Here is an 11,723-nt window from a genome sequence, read left to right as displayed (position 1 = left end):
TGGATTTTTGTTGAAACCAAATCAATCTTTTTTTTTTCCCCCGCTTTGAAATCGAACACAGGATATAAATAGTTTTTGGTTTAAAGCGACTGTGTGTAATAACTTGCCCTCAGAATAACAGCAGCAAAAATAATTATCTTTGGCTCGGAATGAAGTGAATAGTAGCAGTGTTCGTACACGTAAGCGATTTATTACTGCGGGAAACTAGCCAGGGCCCCTCTTGTGCTGTTAGCATTAGCATGGCTCCTAACGTTACAGTTCGGGGTCACTTGTATAGATTTCATCAATGCTTATTCTTTGGTGAGTTATAAACAGCTAACATTTGTGAGTGTTATATTTCTATTAATGAAATGTAATATTATATTTCTGATGAGTTATTTTAATTTAAATTATATTGACTGTTTAAAAAAAAAAAACACTTTAGCCGTTGAGCTTGCAAAATACTGAAATAGGCCTACTATTTTCTATTTCGACTTCAATGTAACTCAGCAAAAGTCATCATGGAAATTTGCGCTGTTCCTGGCAGCTTTGTTTGCTGTTTGATGATATAAAAAGCTGCATGAATGCTTCCTCTTATTTCAGTGATGTGCTAGCGCAACTCGAGTCATGCTGAGTGGTACCGCAGCCTCAAGTAAGTTATTAAGTCATACTTTCGAATTAAGCATCATTTGCTCGTGTTAAGTGTGGCGCCGCTGTGACTCCTGTGTCCTTGCTGTCCTCCAGTGTCACGAGTAGACCCTTCACTTCGACTTGATCATCCTTTTTGCAGTCGACCAACATCAGCAATTGTGAGTCACCACTACAGTGAAACCGCCATCTGTTCTTTGATTCTAAGATTGGCTCAAGTCTTGTGAGGCCCTGGAAAAACGGTACCACTTTTCAAACCTTCTGTTGATCAATACATCACATTATTACTGTCCCAAGTGTTACCGTGTGATTTGTATGCTGCTGTGGCTCACGAACACGCAGTGTGGCTACGAAGCGTGTCGATAATACCACAAAGCAGCAGCTGTTCAAATCAACCGCGTGTTAAATAACACACGAGCCCAATCTGCTATTTAATACGAACAGCCACAATAAACAGACTCTCAGATCGGGCTCCCTCTCGCTCTCTCTCTCTCTCGTGTTAACTGTAAATCTGATCAATTACTGTGACTGTTTAATTCTCCATCCCCAGTCTCACACGTGCGCACGCGCACACGCCCAGAGGCAGCATGAGGCGATTAGGAGGCAATTACAGCAGCAGTGGCGACAAAATGAAAGCTGATCCTGAGAGGAAAAAAGGGAGACAGTGTCATTGCACGCTCAGAATGGGGGTCAGTGAATGACAATGTTCTCTTTTCATCATCATCTCCTCTCTCGCTTTCTCCCCCTCTCTTGGCCTGCCTCTCTCTCTCTCTCTCCCTGATACACTGACGGATTATTCCCCCTAAATCTCCCAAATCCCTAATCCTATTTATCTCAGCACCACATGTAAAAAAAAAAAAAAAAGGAAATAAATAAACAAACAAAAAAGCTCTCCTCCCACTGCTGTGCACAATGCGAACGTGGGTGCAGTTCTCATTTTTGTCAAATTGCTCCATTGTGACGATTGAAGGCCTGGAAACGTACCGCTTAAAGTGGTATTAAATGATTATTAGCTGTGTAACATAATGAAAAGGAAAATCACCTCAAGCGTTTTTCTTGTAGCAAACACTGGAAATAGAAATGATCCCTTTCTGGATCCAACTGAGGCCATCATTAAACCTTAATTAAGTTTACAGGCAAAGTAACATTGTAGCAACCTTGAATAAAAAAAAAAACTTCATTAAAATTAAAATATAATAAAAGTATTAACTTTTCGAAGCCATAAAATAGAGAAGCGGAAGGAAAGTAATTTGATGTAACTAATAATTCATTGTATTGCTCTTATTGTACTGAGCAAATAGTTTCCTTCCACATGTCATAATTATCATTATGCAAAGTTTCTTATAACACAATAAATGCAACAATTTTATGATGGAAATGCTCGGTTGGCCAGACTTCTGCTCCACAGATGAAATGTCATAAATCTCATAGGCGACCAACAAGTGAACATGTGACGTTCTGATCCTGTATCTCCCCTTTTTTTCCATTTATATATGTACGTGTGTGTGTTTGTGCACGTGCTAACTAATGGCCTCTGTGTGCTGTGTCTCCCCCCTCCCCAAGGTGAGCTACCATGCTGAGGTGATCAAGCCCCGCTGGAGCTGCAGGTATCAACTGCAAACACCTGCCCGCTGCCGCATTAACATACAACACACACACACACGAGAACACACCGACTGCTGCACAACGCCGATAGCGCAGCTCTGTCCTGTCAACACGGAGGATAATCAGCTGCTGGGGATTGTGGGTAAGCTGTAATAATCCCTCACATGGAATATGGAAAGCATCACAGAGTTATTCAATAGCATGGAGATAAATGTGTGTGTGTGTGTGTGTGTGTGTGTGTGTGTGTGTGTGTGTGTGTGTGTGTGTGTGTGTGTGTGTGTGTGTGTGTGTGTGTGTGTGTGTGTGTGTGTGTGTGTGTGTGTGTGTGTGTGTGTGTGTGTGTGTGTGTGTGTCACTGAGGATTTTCCATCTTTAACATCTTCACCTGAGGCTGGCTGTCACTTAGTGAAAACATGCCGCTCCAGACATCTTCCGCTTCGTTAACACTTGATGCGTGTAAGTGGGAGCATTGATAAGGAAGTCACTTGTTTAATTGCATTGAATAATAACAACATGGCTGCCGTACTTTCTCAAACGGTGGCCTCCGCTGGAAGAAATAATTACCTCCGTAATGCCTGAAGTGCACCGAGCAGACGTGGCATCTGTAAAGCTGGCGTTTTACTTTATATTATTAAATGATATCATTCTATTTACATCATATTCATTTATTACCTTTTTGGATTCACTCGCTTTAAAAATGGGCTAAAAATGGGCAACAAAAGGATTAGAATGGGTCTTTTTGAACCCTTTGGGTCATCATGCTAATCTTCTGTCTTTCACACACACACACACACACACACACACACACGCATACATACACACGCACATTTATTCTGGACCAAAGAGTGTGCGTTTGTTTTTTCTATATAAATAAAAAATATGACCACAGCTACGTGGCTAATCTGCCGGTTAATCTGGCTAACACTTTTATTTCATTTTTTTATTCTTATGGGTTTGTTCACTGCGGCGAGGATTAGCGCCTCACAGATCAAAACCTGATTTCCATAATCCATAATCCTCTGTTTGTCCCCGATATTTAATTCCATTGCTTGCATTACAGTCACAATTTTGATTCACTCTATATTTTTTCCATTAAAATAGTTACGAATGTTCCAAAACAATCTTACTGTCATTAGATGGAGAAAGTGTACTTAATATTTTGACTTGTGAGCGCCAACTAAACCCTTCCATCTCTCCCCCTACTCACCGGCCAGTCCACCATTCTCCATTTTCTGCTCCGAGGGTCCGGAGAATCCCCTCATGGGGAGGAAGCTATGATAAAGTGTAGCATGGACATGAGCAGAGGGAGAATTACCATTTTTTGAAGGAAGGAGAAGTGTTGGAAAAAGGTTGACGGAAGGAAGCAAGGAAGGAAGGAAGGTAGAAAATCCAAAGTGCAACACAAAAAGCACCCCAACCTGTAAAAAGTGTAAATCGGTATCATAAAAGCTTTACAGGGAATGCTTTAAAGAAATATTGGTTTTAAGTCTTATTGAAGTTGAAATTGTACTACTTTGGGGACATTTGGAGGCTTCAGCTTGCAATGTTTTACACTGTGGCAGCTGCTAGTCATTCATGGGGTGAGCGCTTATACACCCCCAGGGGCCTTGACTGTGTCTCCATCTCTCTGCTGATCCGTCTCCACTGTTATCTCTCCCCTGACACCATCACCAACCTCCTCCATCGGTTTTCCCTCCTCACACACACGCGCGCACCCACATGTAGACACCCCTGTATAAGCATTTTCCAAGCTCCACCGGTCTTATTCGTCCCACACCGGCTCTTCTCCGTGGCTGTTGTCTTGTTATTGATCGCTGCTCAGTTTGACTCGAAAACTGAACTGTATTGATTGTCGGCAGTAGTGAGCGCAGTAGGTCTCGTACTGGCTCAATCTAGTCCCCGCATAAGATAGCGTAGGAGGAAGAAGCACACAATAAGATTTCAACATTTTTTGAAATAATCTCTTCCAGTTTCAAACGTGGCACATCTTTTTTCATTGTAGAACAAGGGTGGGCACATGTGTGCCCGAAACGTTCTTAATATTGAGGTAGGTATTTACGTTGTTAAAAGTCAAGTAAGAATTGTTGCACTAATCCAGTCATAATAGGTGGTTCAAAGTGAATAAATTATTGATGAAACTATTGTAATAATTCAATAAAAATGAGTATAGAATCATTTTAGAATTTTACACACCTTTCTTAATTTATTTGGTCAATAATTGTTTAAATAAATGAATCTTAAATAATAAAAATAATACATTTTGAGAAATCATTTGTATTTTTTTCATTACAATTCCTTGTACTATATGCCTATTTAACTTACCGATATGCTCTTTTTATAACCCTCTAAGGGCCCTATTTTCATAGCTGTACGTGCGCTCGGAATAAAGACTGGCACAATTTCATTTTCGCCAAGGCAAATTTAGCTTGAGCTGGGTGTATAAATAGGGTTTCCGTGCAACAGTGTCATCACAGCTGACTTTTTTTCTTTTTTTTATCCCTAAAGTGATACGACATCAACTGTAAGAGGTCCCCATGAGTGATTGTGGAAACATCTCTATGTCCCCACAACACTATGAATACACACAAGCATGAATAAATACACTTTGTGTGAGTCACAGCTCAGAGGGGATCATTTCTATTTCCTCACCCGCCTCCTTCTCACCACCATCCTTTTCCTTCCACCCCCCTCTTCCACCTCTCCAGCTGAGTGATTACCCCTCATTAAAAATCCCAATCAAACATTGTTAGCGCCGATCGTTAGGGCGGCTCTCCTCCCTCTCCCTCATCCTCACCCCGAGCCACTTCTCTCCCCCTTAGTCGTTAGCACTAAAACCCAGCGAGGCCTTTGAGGAATGTTATTCTAATTCCAATTAGCTCTTCGGGCTTGGAGGGGAGCCAAACTAACCGAGATACACACACTCATGCACGTGGATTAGCATTTATAAGACACACACACACTCCGTGAGAACAGCAGCAGCTAATGGCTTTGGCAGCGTTCTCAGAGGGACCTGAAGAGCAATTAGGTTCCAAACTACACAATGTAAATCCCCTGATTACTGTGTCTGTGTATGTATACAAATGTGTGTGTGTGTGTGTGTGTGTGTGTGTGTGTGTGTGTGTGTGTGTGTGTGTGTGCGCGTGCGTGTGTGTGTGTGCGTGTGTGTGTGTGTGCGTGTGTGTGTGTGTGTGCGTGTGTGTGTGCGTGTGGGGGGCGTGCGTGTATATATGTATATACAGAGGCGTAGCCAAGCCGGGGCGAGCCGGGGCGGCGCCCCGGTTAGGACTCCCTGCGCCCCGGTTGAAAAAAAAAAAAAAAAAAAAAAGCCGTTTTTTTCTTTCGGTCTTGCGCGAATGTGCTTGCGCTATTCTATGTGCGCGATGTTATCCATTCACCGTTTGCCTCCCGGACCCGGATGTTGTTTTAGCGATCAGCGAACGGCGTGGGTGATGTTCGATTTTTTTTCCTGTGGGCGTGCGCCCCTACTGGAAAAATTCCTGGCTACGCCTCTGTGTATATATATATATATATATATATATATATATATATATATATATATATATATATTTATAGTAATTTAATTTTTATTTTTTTAATATATTTTTCGATAAATTAGTTTTTTTTTGCTTCGTTCTATTTTATTATTTTTTAACTTCATTATTACATTTGTTATGTTTCTAAACATTTTGAAATTCTAGGCACAAAATATTGTAGGTACTTACTGCACCCTGTTGGTCAAGAGTGGGAACTACACAGGGACCTTAAAGTACAGGGCATAGGTAAGAGTGCAATTCTCCTTTATGATTCTTTGATTGTTGGATTCTTATTTTGCTATGTATTTTTTCATTTACAACAACAACAACAAAATCAGTGTTTTGGGCGTGCTTTTAAGTTTTTTTTTGTTAGCTTTTATGTTGTAATTCAGTCCTGGACTTGTCAGTATGATGAAGTTCCGTTGTAAACATTTAAACCAAAACCACACTAATAAATTTCAGGTACAATGATCTGAATATCAATACAATTATTACAGAATTGCGTGTGAATATGATTCACTATTATTATTATTATTATTATTATTAGTAGTAGTAGTAGTAGTAGTAGTAGTAGTCGCAGTTCAATTAATTAGTTACAATTCAAGCTGTAGTTTGCCCCCCTTTGCATAGGAGGGCACTATTGCACGCCTTGCACTGGCTATAGAAGGCCAGCACAAAACAAAGACGAAGAAGAACCGAATGCACTGGATGAGAACTTACCAGAAGAGAGCCGAAATTTTTTTCCCACTCCTCTCATACATTCCCGTCTTTAAGGAGGCGATAGTGCTTTTATTTATTGCGAACACTTGTTTGGCTGTGTGATTCTTGAACATCAAGTCAACCCAAGAAGGAAGCGACCAACACCACAACGGGGGGGGGGGGGAAAGAAGGTGCCAGAGCAGCTAGCGCCAGGTTGCTGAAAGTAAGTGTTGACCTCACGTACAAATAAAGATGAAAAGGAGTTGAATTAAACGGGGACCATTCAAATGAATCATAGTGTGTTAATTATTAATATTTTTTTTAATTGAGATTGTGCGCTCCTAAACGGGGAAATACCTAAGCTCGTGATTTTTTGTTTTTTGTCTTAAAGCAGTAGCTAGTCAATGTGTGTTAACGACCATTTCTGCTTCCGGTCAGCGCCTACCGCAGTAAATCTTTAGGCTCGTGAAAATACATTTCTTTACAGAAATGTAAACACGAGTTTGAAGTGTTTTACATGCGATTATATTGTTCTATAATTAATATTAAATTGTCAGCTGTCGACCTCTACTAACGATTGGTGTTGCGCTAGCGGAAGGCATTAATTTTGGAGTCTAGGAGCGGTCACTTCCTTCTAGCGTTGCGGCTCTCCGCGGATGAATTTGTCGTAAATTCGGCTAAAACTGGGTTTTTTGCTACAAAGTTATATCCACAAGCTTTCTCTTTTGGATAACATGGTGTTAATATCGCATGACAAATAGGTGTGCCAACTACTAAGACTGCCGTATATTGTTCATATTTTCCCTCCCTAATCAATATGGCAACGCTTTATTAACATTGGGGACATCATAAGGTGCCCGCATTGTTGCCTTCCACCTGTTGTGTGATATTTGCACATCTTCTTTGACCGATATTTAGACATCACTATATTAATATATTAATATTGCAGCATAATAGAATAGTGAATGGCACCACTGCCTCACAGTCCAGAGGTTCTGGGTTCAAATTTCAGTTCTGTTCTTCCTATGGAGTTTGCATTTTTTGTGCCTGCTTGCGTGGGTGACTTCAAGTCGCATTCCAAAAACATGCGTCTTAGATTCACTTTAGGCTTAAAATTGTACATTGCAAGTGTGAATAGTCTTTGTCTGAGCCCTGAAATTGGCTGGCGACCATTGGAGGTGACTCACTGAAACTAGTCTTTCTTCCATCAGCGTCCTGATGGTGTGTTTGTCGAGTTGAAGAAGCCCACCAGTCGCAGTGTGTCTCATCCTCCCAAGCCGACATGTCCATCGCCAACACGCCCACCAGCAACGACGCCTGCCTGAGCATCGTGCACAGCCTTATGTGCCACCGGCAGGGCGGCGAGAGCGAGAGTTTCGCCAAGCGGGCCATCGAGAGCCTGGTGAAGAAGCTCAAGGAGAAGAAGGATGAGCTGGACTCGCTTATCACCGCCATCACCACCAACGGCGCCCATCCCAGCAAGTGCGTCACCATCCCCAGGACACTGGATGGACGTCTGCAGGTGGGATCAGTGAGCTGCGACGATAAAGCAGTTTCACCTTCATCCAACTTGTCTTCAAAATGTAATAAAAGTTTTTCGCTCTCTATATCTCGCTTTCTATCTCTTGCTTTCTCTCTCTCTCTTTATCTATCTAGGTGGCGGGTCGCAAGGGTTTCCCACATGTGGTCTATGCCAAACTGTGGCGCTGGCCCGACCTGCACAAGAATGAACTGAAACATGTCAAATACTGCCAGTATGCTTTCGACCTCAAGGCCGACAGCGTTTGCGTCAATCCTTATCACTATGAACGGGTGGTCTCTCCCGGCATAGGTGAGACTTTTCATATTTTCCATATTACCACTTCATTTCTCCTAATGTCTTGCCTTAACTCCCCACCAGATATATCAGGACTGAATCTAACAGGCTCCAGGCCCGGCTCTGCGCTGATGGTCAAAGATGAGCATGATTTTGACGGCCCCCAGAGCCTGCCCCCCATGGACGAAGGCCGCTCCATGCAAACCATCCAACACCCTCCATCAGGGGGCCGCCCGGGACCGTCTGACTTATTTGCCCCTACCAACATGCTTCCCCCCGCCGAGGCCTCCACTTCTGCCTCCACGTCGTCGTTCCCCACTGTCGCCACAGGATCGGCCAGTAAGACTCTCTTCATCTTTCAAGAAACGTGCTCCTTTTGGACCCATCTCATGTACCAGTTTAACAATTTAGCATTTCTTTAGTGATTTGTCATATCTACTGTAAATGTTTTTGATATCTCTATTAGCTGTAGCAACTACTGATCTTTCAATTTCACAGAAATTATTTTCGCAGATTATTTTTCTGTTTTTTTTGTTTGTTTTTTTTAGTTTACTTTTTTTTTATTTATTTTTTTTATCAAGATGCTGCATCTTGCCTTAAATCCTTTGTGGTCATTCCATTGTTTTACTATTTTTTTGTCATCTAGCGCGTCAAATCAAATTTTTAAAGTCATGATTTATTCTCACGTTGTTTTTGTGTCCTAAATTCAGGTGGCAATACTGTCTGGTCAAGGAACAGCAGCTTCACCCCCAACACGCCGCACCACAGCAACGGTCACCTGCAGCATCACCCTCCCATGCCTCAGCCGGCACACTACTGTGAGTCAGACAACAAAAGGAAACAGTATGTTTTCCGATGATGATGATGGTGGTGGTCCTCAAACACTTTGCTCTCATCTCCAGGGTCAGTCCATGATGAGTTTCCATTTCAGCCTCCCATATCTAATCATCCTGGTGAGAACACACAATGAATGAATGGGATTAGGGTTAGACCATGACTCTGATGTGATTACAGTAACTGGTTTTTTTTTTCGGGAGGGGGGCTGTATTTAAGGGAGGAACTTTGTGAGTAGTTTTACCACTGTTTGAGAAAATTTGATGTATATTAAATGATTTCCCTTCTTTGCTTATATATTTTGAGTACCATTTATAATTTACTATTAGGATTATTTTTGCCAGTTCTAACATCGACAAAATAAATTGGCAAAAAGGTGACAATGTCCCTCAGTATGATGTAGCACCCAAGTGTTGTAGTTAGTGCCTCAGTTATGGGTTTGACTGTGTTGCAGCTCCAGACTACTGGTGCTCCATCGCCTACTTTGAGATGGACCTGCAGGTGGGCGAGACCTTCAAGGTGCCGTCGTCGTGCCCCGTCGTGACCGTGGACGGTTACGTAGACCCGTCGGGCGGCGACCGCTTTTGTCTGGGTCAGCTCAGCAACGTCCATCGCACAGAAGCCATCGAGAGAGCCAGGTAGCACCCATTGGCCATCGCGCCAACTTTATCAACTGGTCATGATTGAAGTAACATTAATAATAGCATCCATTCTGCTACTAAGGCAAATCACTTGCATCTCAAATCAACTCTCCCCACATCAATTAAATTACAATATTTGATTGGTCCGCCAGACTTCACATCGGCAAAGGCGTACAGCTGGAGTGCAAAGGCGAGGGCGACGTTTGGGTGCGCTGCCTCAGCGACCATGCCGTCTTCGTGCAGAGCTACTACTTGGACCGCGAGGCCGGACGGGCGCCCGGCGACGCCGTCCATAAGATTTACCCCAGCGCTTACATTAAGGTACTGTTCAGATATACATTTACATTGTTTATTAAAATGGCATTAATCAAACGCAGTTTTAACTCATAAATGCTGGAAAGTGTCCTTCCTCATTCCTCCAGCTAGAACTACATTGTGACGTGCTAATTCATCTCAATAAAAGATCAACTGTTAGGTAATAGTAGACTCAAGCCTGGGTTAAGCTTTCAAAATAGAGTTTCAAAGCGAGTGTTAAGGTTTCATCGAAGGTTACAGTTTCTTTTGAAACAAGGGTTAGGGTTTAAAGGTCAGTGTTGGGTTTTCAAATCTACTAAACTCGTCTGTGCCTACTTGTGTGTCATGTATTTCTGTTGTGTGTCAGGTGTTCGACTTGCGTCAGTGTCACAGACAAATGCAGCAACAGGCGGCAACCGCTCAAGCGGCGGCTGCGGCGCAGGCAGCTGCAGTGGCAGGAAACATCCCAGGACCCGGCTCGGTGGGAGGGATCGCGCCCGCCATCAGTGAGTCTGAACCCTTAAGAGACTTGTTGTTTGTGTCGCTTGAATTAGCCCACAATAGAAAAGCAATCAATGAATAATATCATTCATCTTAAAAGGGAAGCCACCCTGTTTGTCCGCAGGTCTGTCGGCAGCGGCCGGCATCGGCGTGGACGACCTACGCCGCCTGTGCATCCTGCGCATGAGCTTTGTGAAAGGCTGGGGGCCCGATTACCCTCGGCAAAGCATCAAGGAGACGCCGTGCTGGATCGAGATCCACCTGCACCGCGCCCTGCAGCTGCTGGACGAGGTGCTGCACACCATGCCCATCGCCGACCCCCAGCCGCTCGACTGAACTCAGATGGACTCTCTGCTTGTTGGTGTTGTCATCGTTCTCGTCAGGTGGGTTTTGACGGTGCTGTGGTGTTAACCCAAAATAACACATTTCATCCGAAAGGGCAAACTATAGATCAGTCAGACTGCTGGACTAGACCAGAGTGCTGTGTTTTCTACATGATGAACATTTGTGGCTTTTTTTTTTTTTCTTAAATAGAATATTTAGTATGAGATTTCAGTTGATTTTACAATTGCGGTTTTACCAGTCACTACATTAGGTACACATGCATAAAAATGTCGGTTCATGATATTTTCAGATGTATTGAAAAGTAAGGCCACATTGTTAAGAAAAATAATGTAGAAGGGGTAATAGTCAAAGAATGCAATTATGCGGGCACTATTATAATAATAATATAATATAATAAGTTCCTTCACATAATCGTACAACCAATTAAATTTAATTATTTTACAACTAAGTTTTGAAATTATATGGAAGATGTATGTTATTGAGAAAGTGATTTCGCAACAATGAATTAAAACATCTGAATTTTAGAAGTCATTTTAAGAGAAAAAATGGGCTAATAAGAAATTAAATTGTAATTTCATCAGAAAGTGTTTTTGTGTGGGGGGGTTATTAGTATGAGAATGTTAATATTCTCTGAATAAAATGGAAATATTACCCCAAAAATAAGTATAAAACTTTTACAAGGAAATAAACTAGTACCGTAATTTTCGGACTATAAGTCGCGGGTTTTTTTCATAGTTTGGGTGGGGGGGGCGACTTATACTCAGGAGCGATTTATATACATATATATGGGGTTTTTTCACTTTTTTGGGCATTTTATGGCTGGTGCGA

At 42.3% G+C, this 11,723-nt stretch overlaps 1 protein-coding gene across 3 annotated transcripts; it reads left to right on the top strand.

Annotated features, from left to right (window-relative positions):
- The first annotated feature begins 578 nt into the window (after positions 1–578).
- Positions 579–11,584, top strand: LOC119127404 (mothers against decapentaplegic homolog 4-like). 3 transcript variants are annotated; one of them, XM_037259333.1, is made up of 13 exons: positions 579–631; positions 724–788; positions 2,191–2,374; positions 5,931–6,687; positions 7,676–7,986; positions 8,121–8,295; positions 8,365–8,619; positions 8,991–9,098; positions 9,183–9,233; positions 9,569–9,752; positions 9,908–10,076; positions 10,417–10,555; positions 10,675–11,584. In XM_037259333.1, the coding sequence occupies exons 5-13, from the start codon at positions 7,747–7,749 to the stop codon at positions 10,884–10,886; spliced, it is 1,533 nt and encodes a 510-aa protein (XP_037115228.1). In that variant the 5' UTR covers positions 579–631; positions 724–788; positions 2,191–2,374; positions 5,931–6,687; positions 7,676–7,746; the 3' UTR covers positions 10,887–11,584. The 3 variants fall into 3 exon arrangements, with proteins under 3 accessions (XP_037115228.1, XP_037115230.1, XP_037115229.1); XM_037259335.1 differs by having other exon boundaries at positions 7,661–7,986; XM_037259334.1 differs by having other exon boundaries at positions 581–631; positions 2,191–2,234.
- Positions 11,585–11,723: the final 139 nt, after the last annotated feature.

The sequence above is a fragment of the Syngnathus acus genome, chromosome 9, assembly GCF_901709675.1.
Source record: "Syngnathus acus chromosome 9, fSynAcu1.2, whole genome shotgun sequence".
Lineage (NCBI taxonomy): Eukaryota > Metazoa > Chordata > Actinopteri > Syngnathiformes > Syngnathidae > Syngnathus > Syngnathus acus.
The sequence above is the reverse complement of the archived record's forward strand: the minus strand, read 5'-3'. Positions and strand labels throughout refer to the sequence as shown.

Coding starts and splice junctions, on each gene's coding strand:
- LOC119127404 (XM_037259333.1), top strand. CDS start 7,747: ATGTCCATCGCCAACACGCCCACCAGCAACGACGCCTGCCTGAGCATC. Junction 8,620..8,990: donor TGTCGCCACAGGATCGGCCA/GTAAGACTCTCT, acceptor TCCTAAATTCAG/GTGGCAATACTGTCTGGTCA. Junction 9,234..9,568: donor TCCCATATCTAATCATCCTG/GTGAGAACACAC, acceptor ACTGTGTTGCAG/CTCCAGACTACTGGTGCTCC.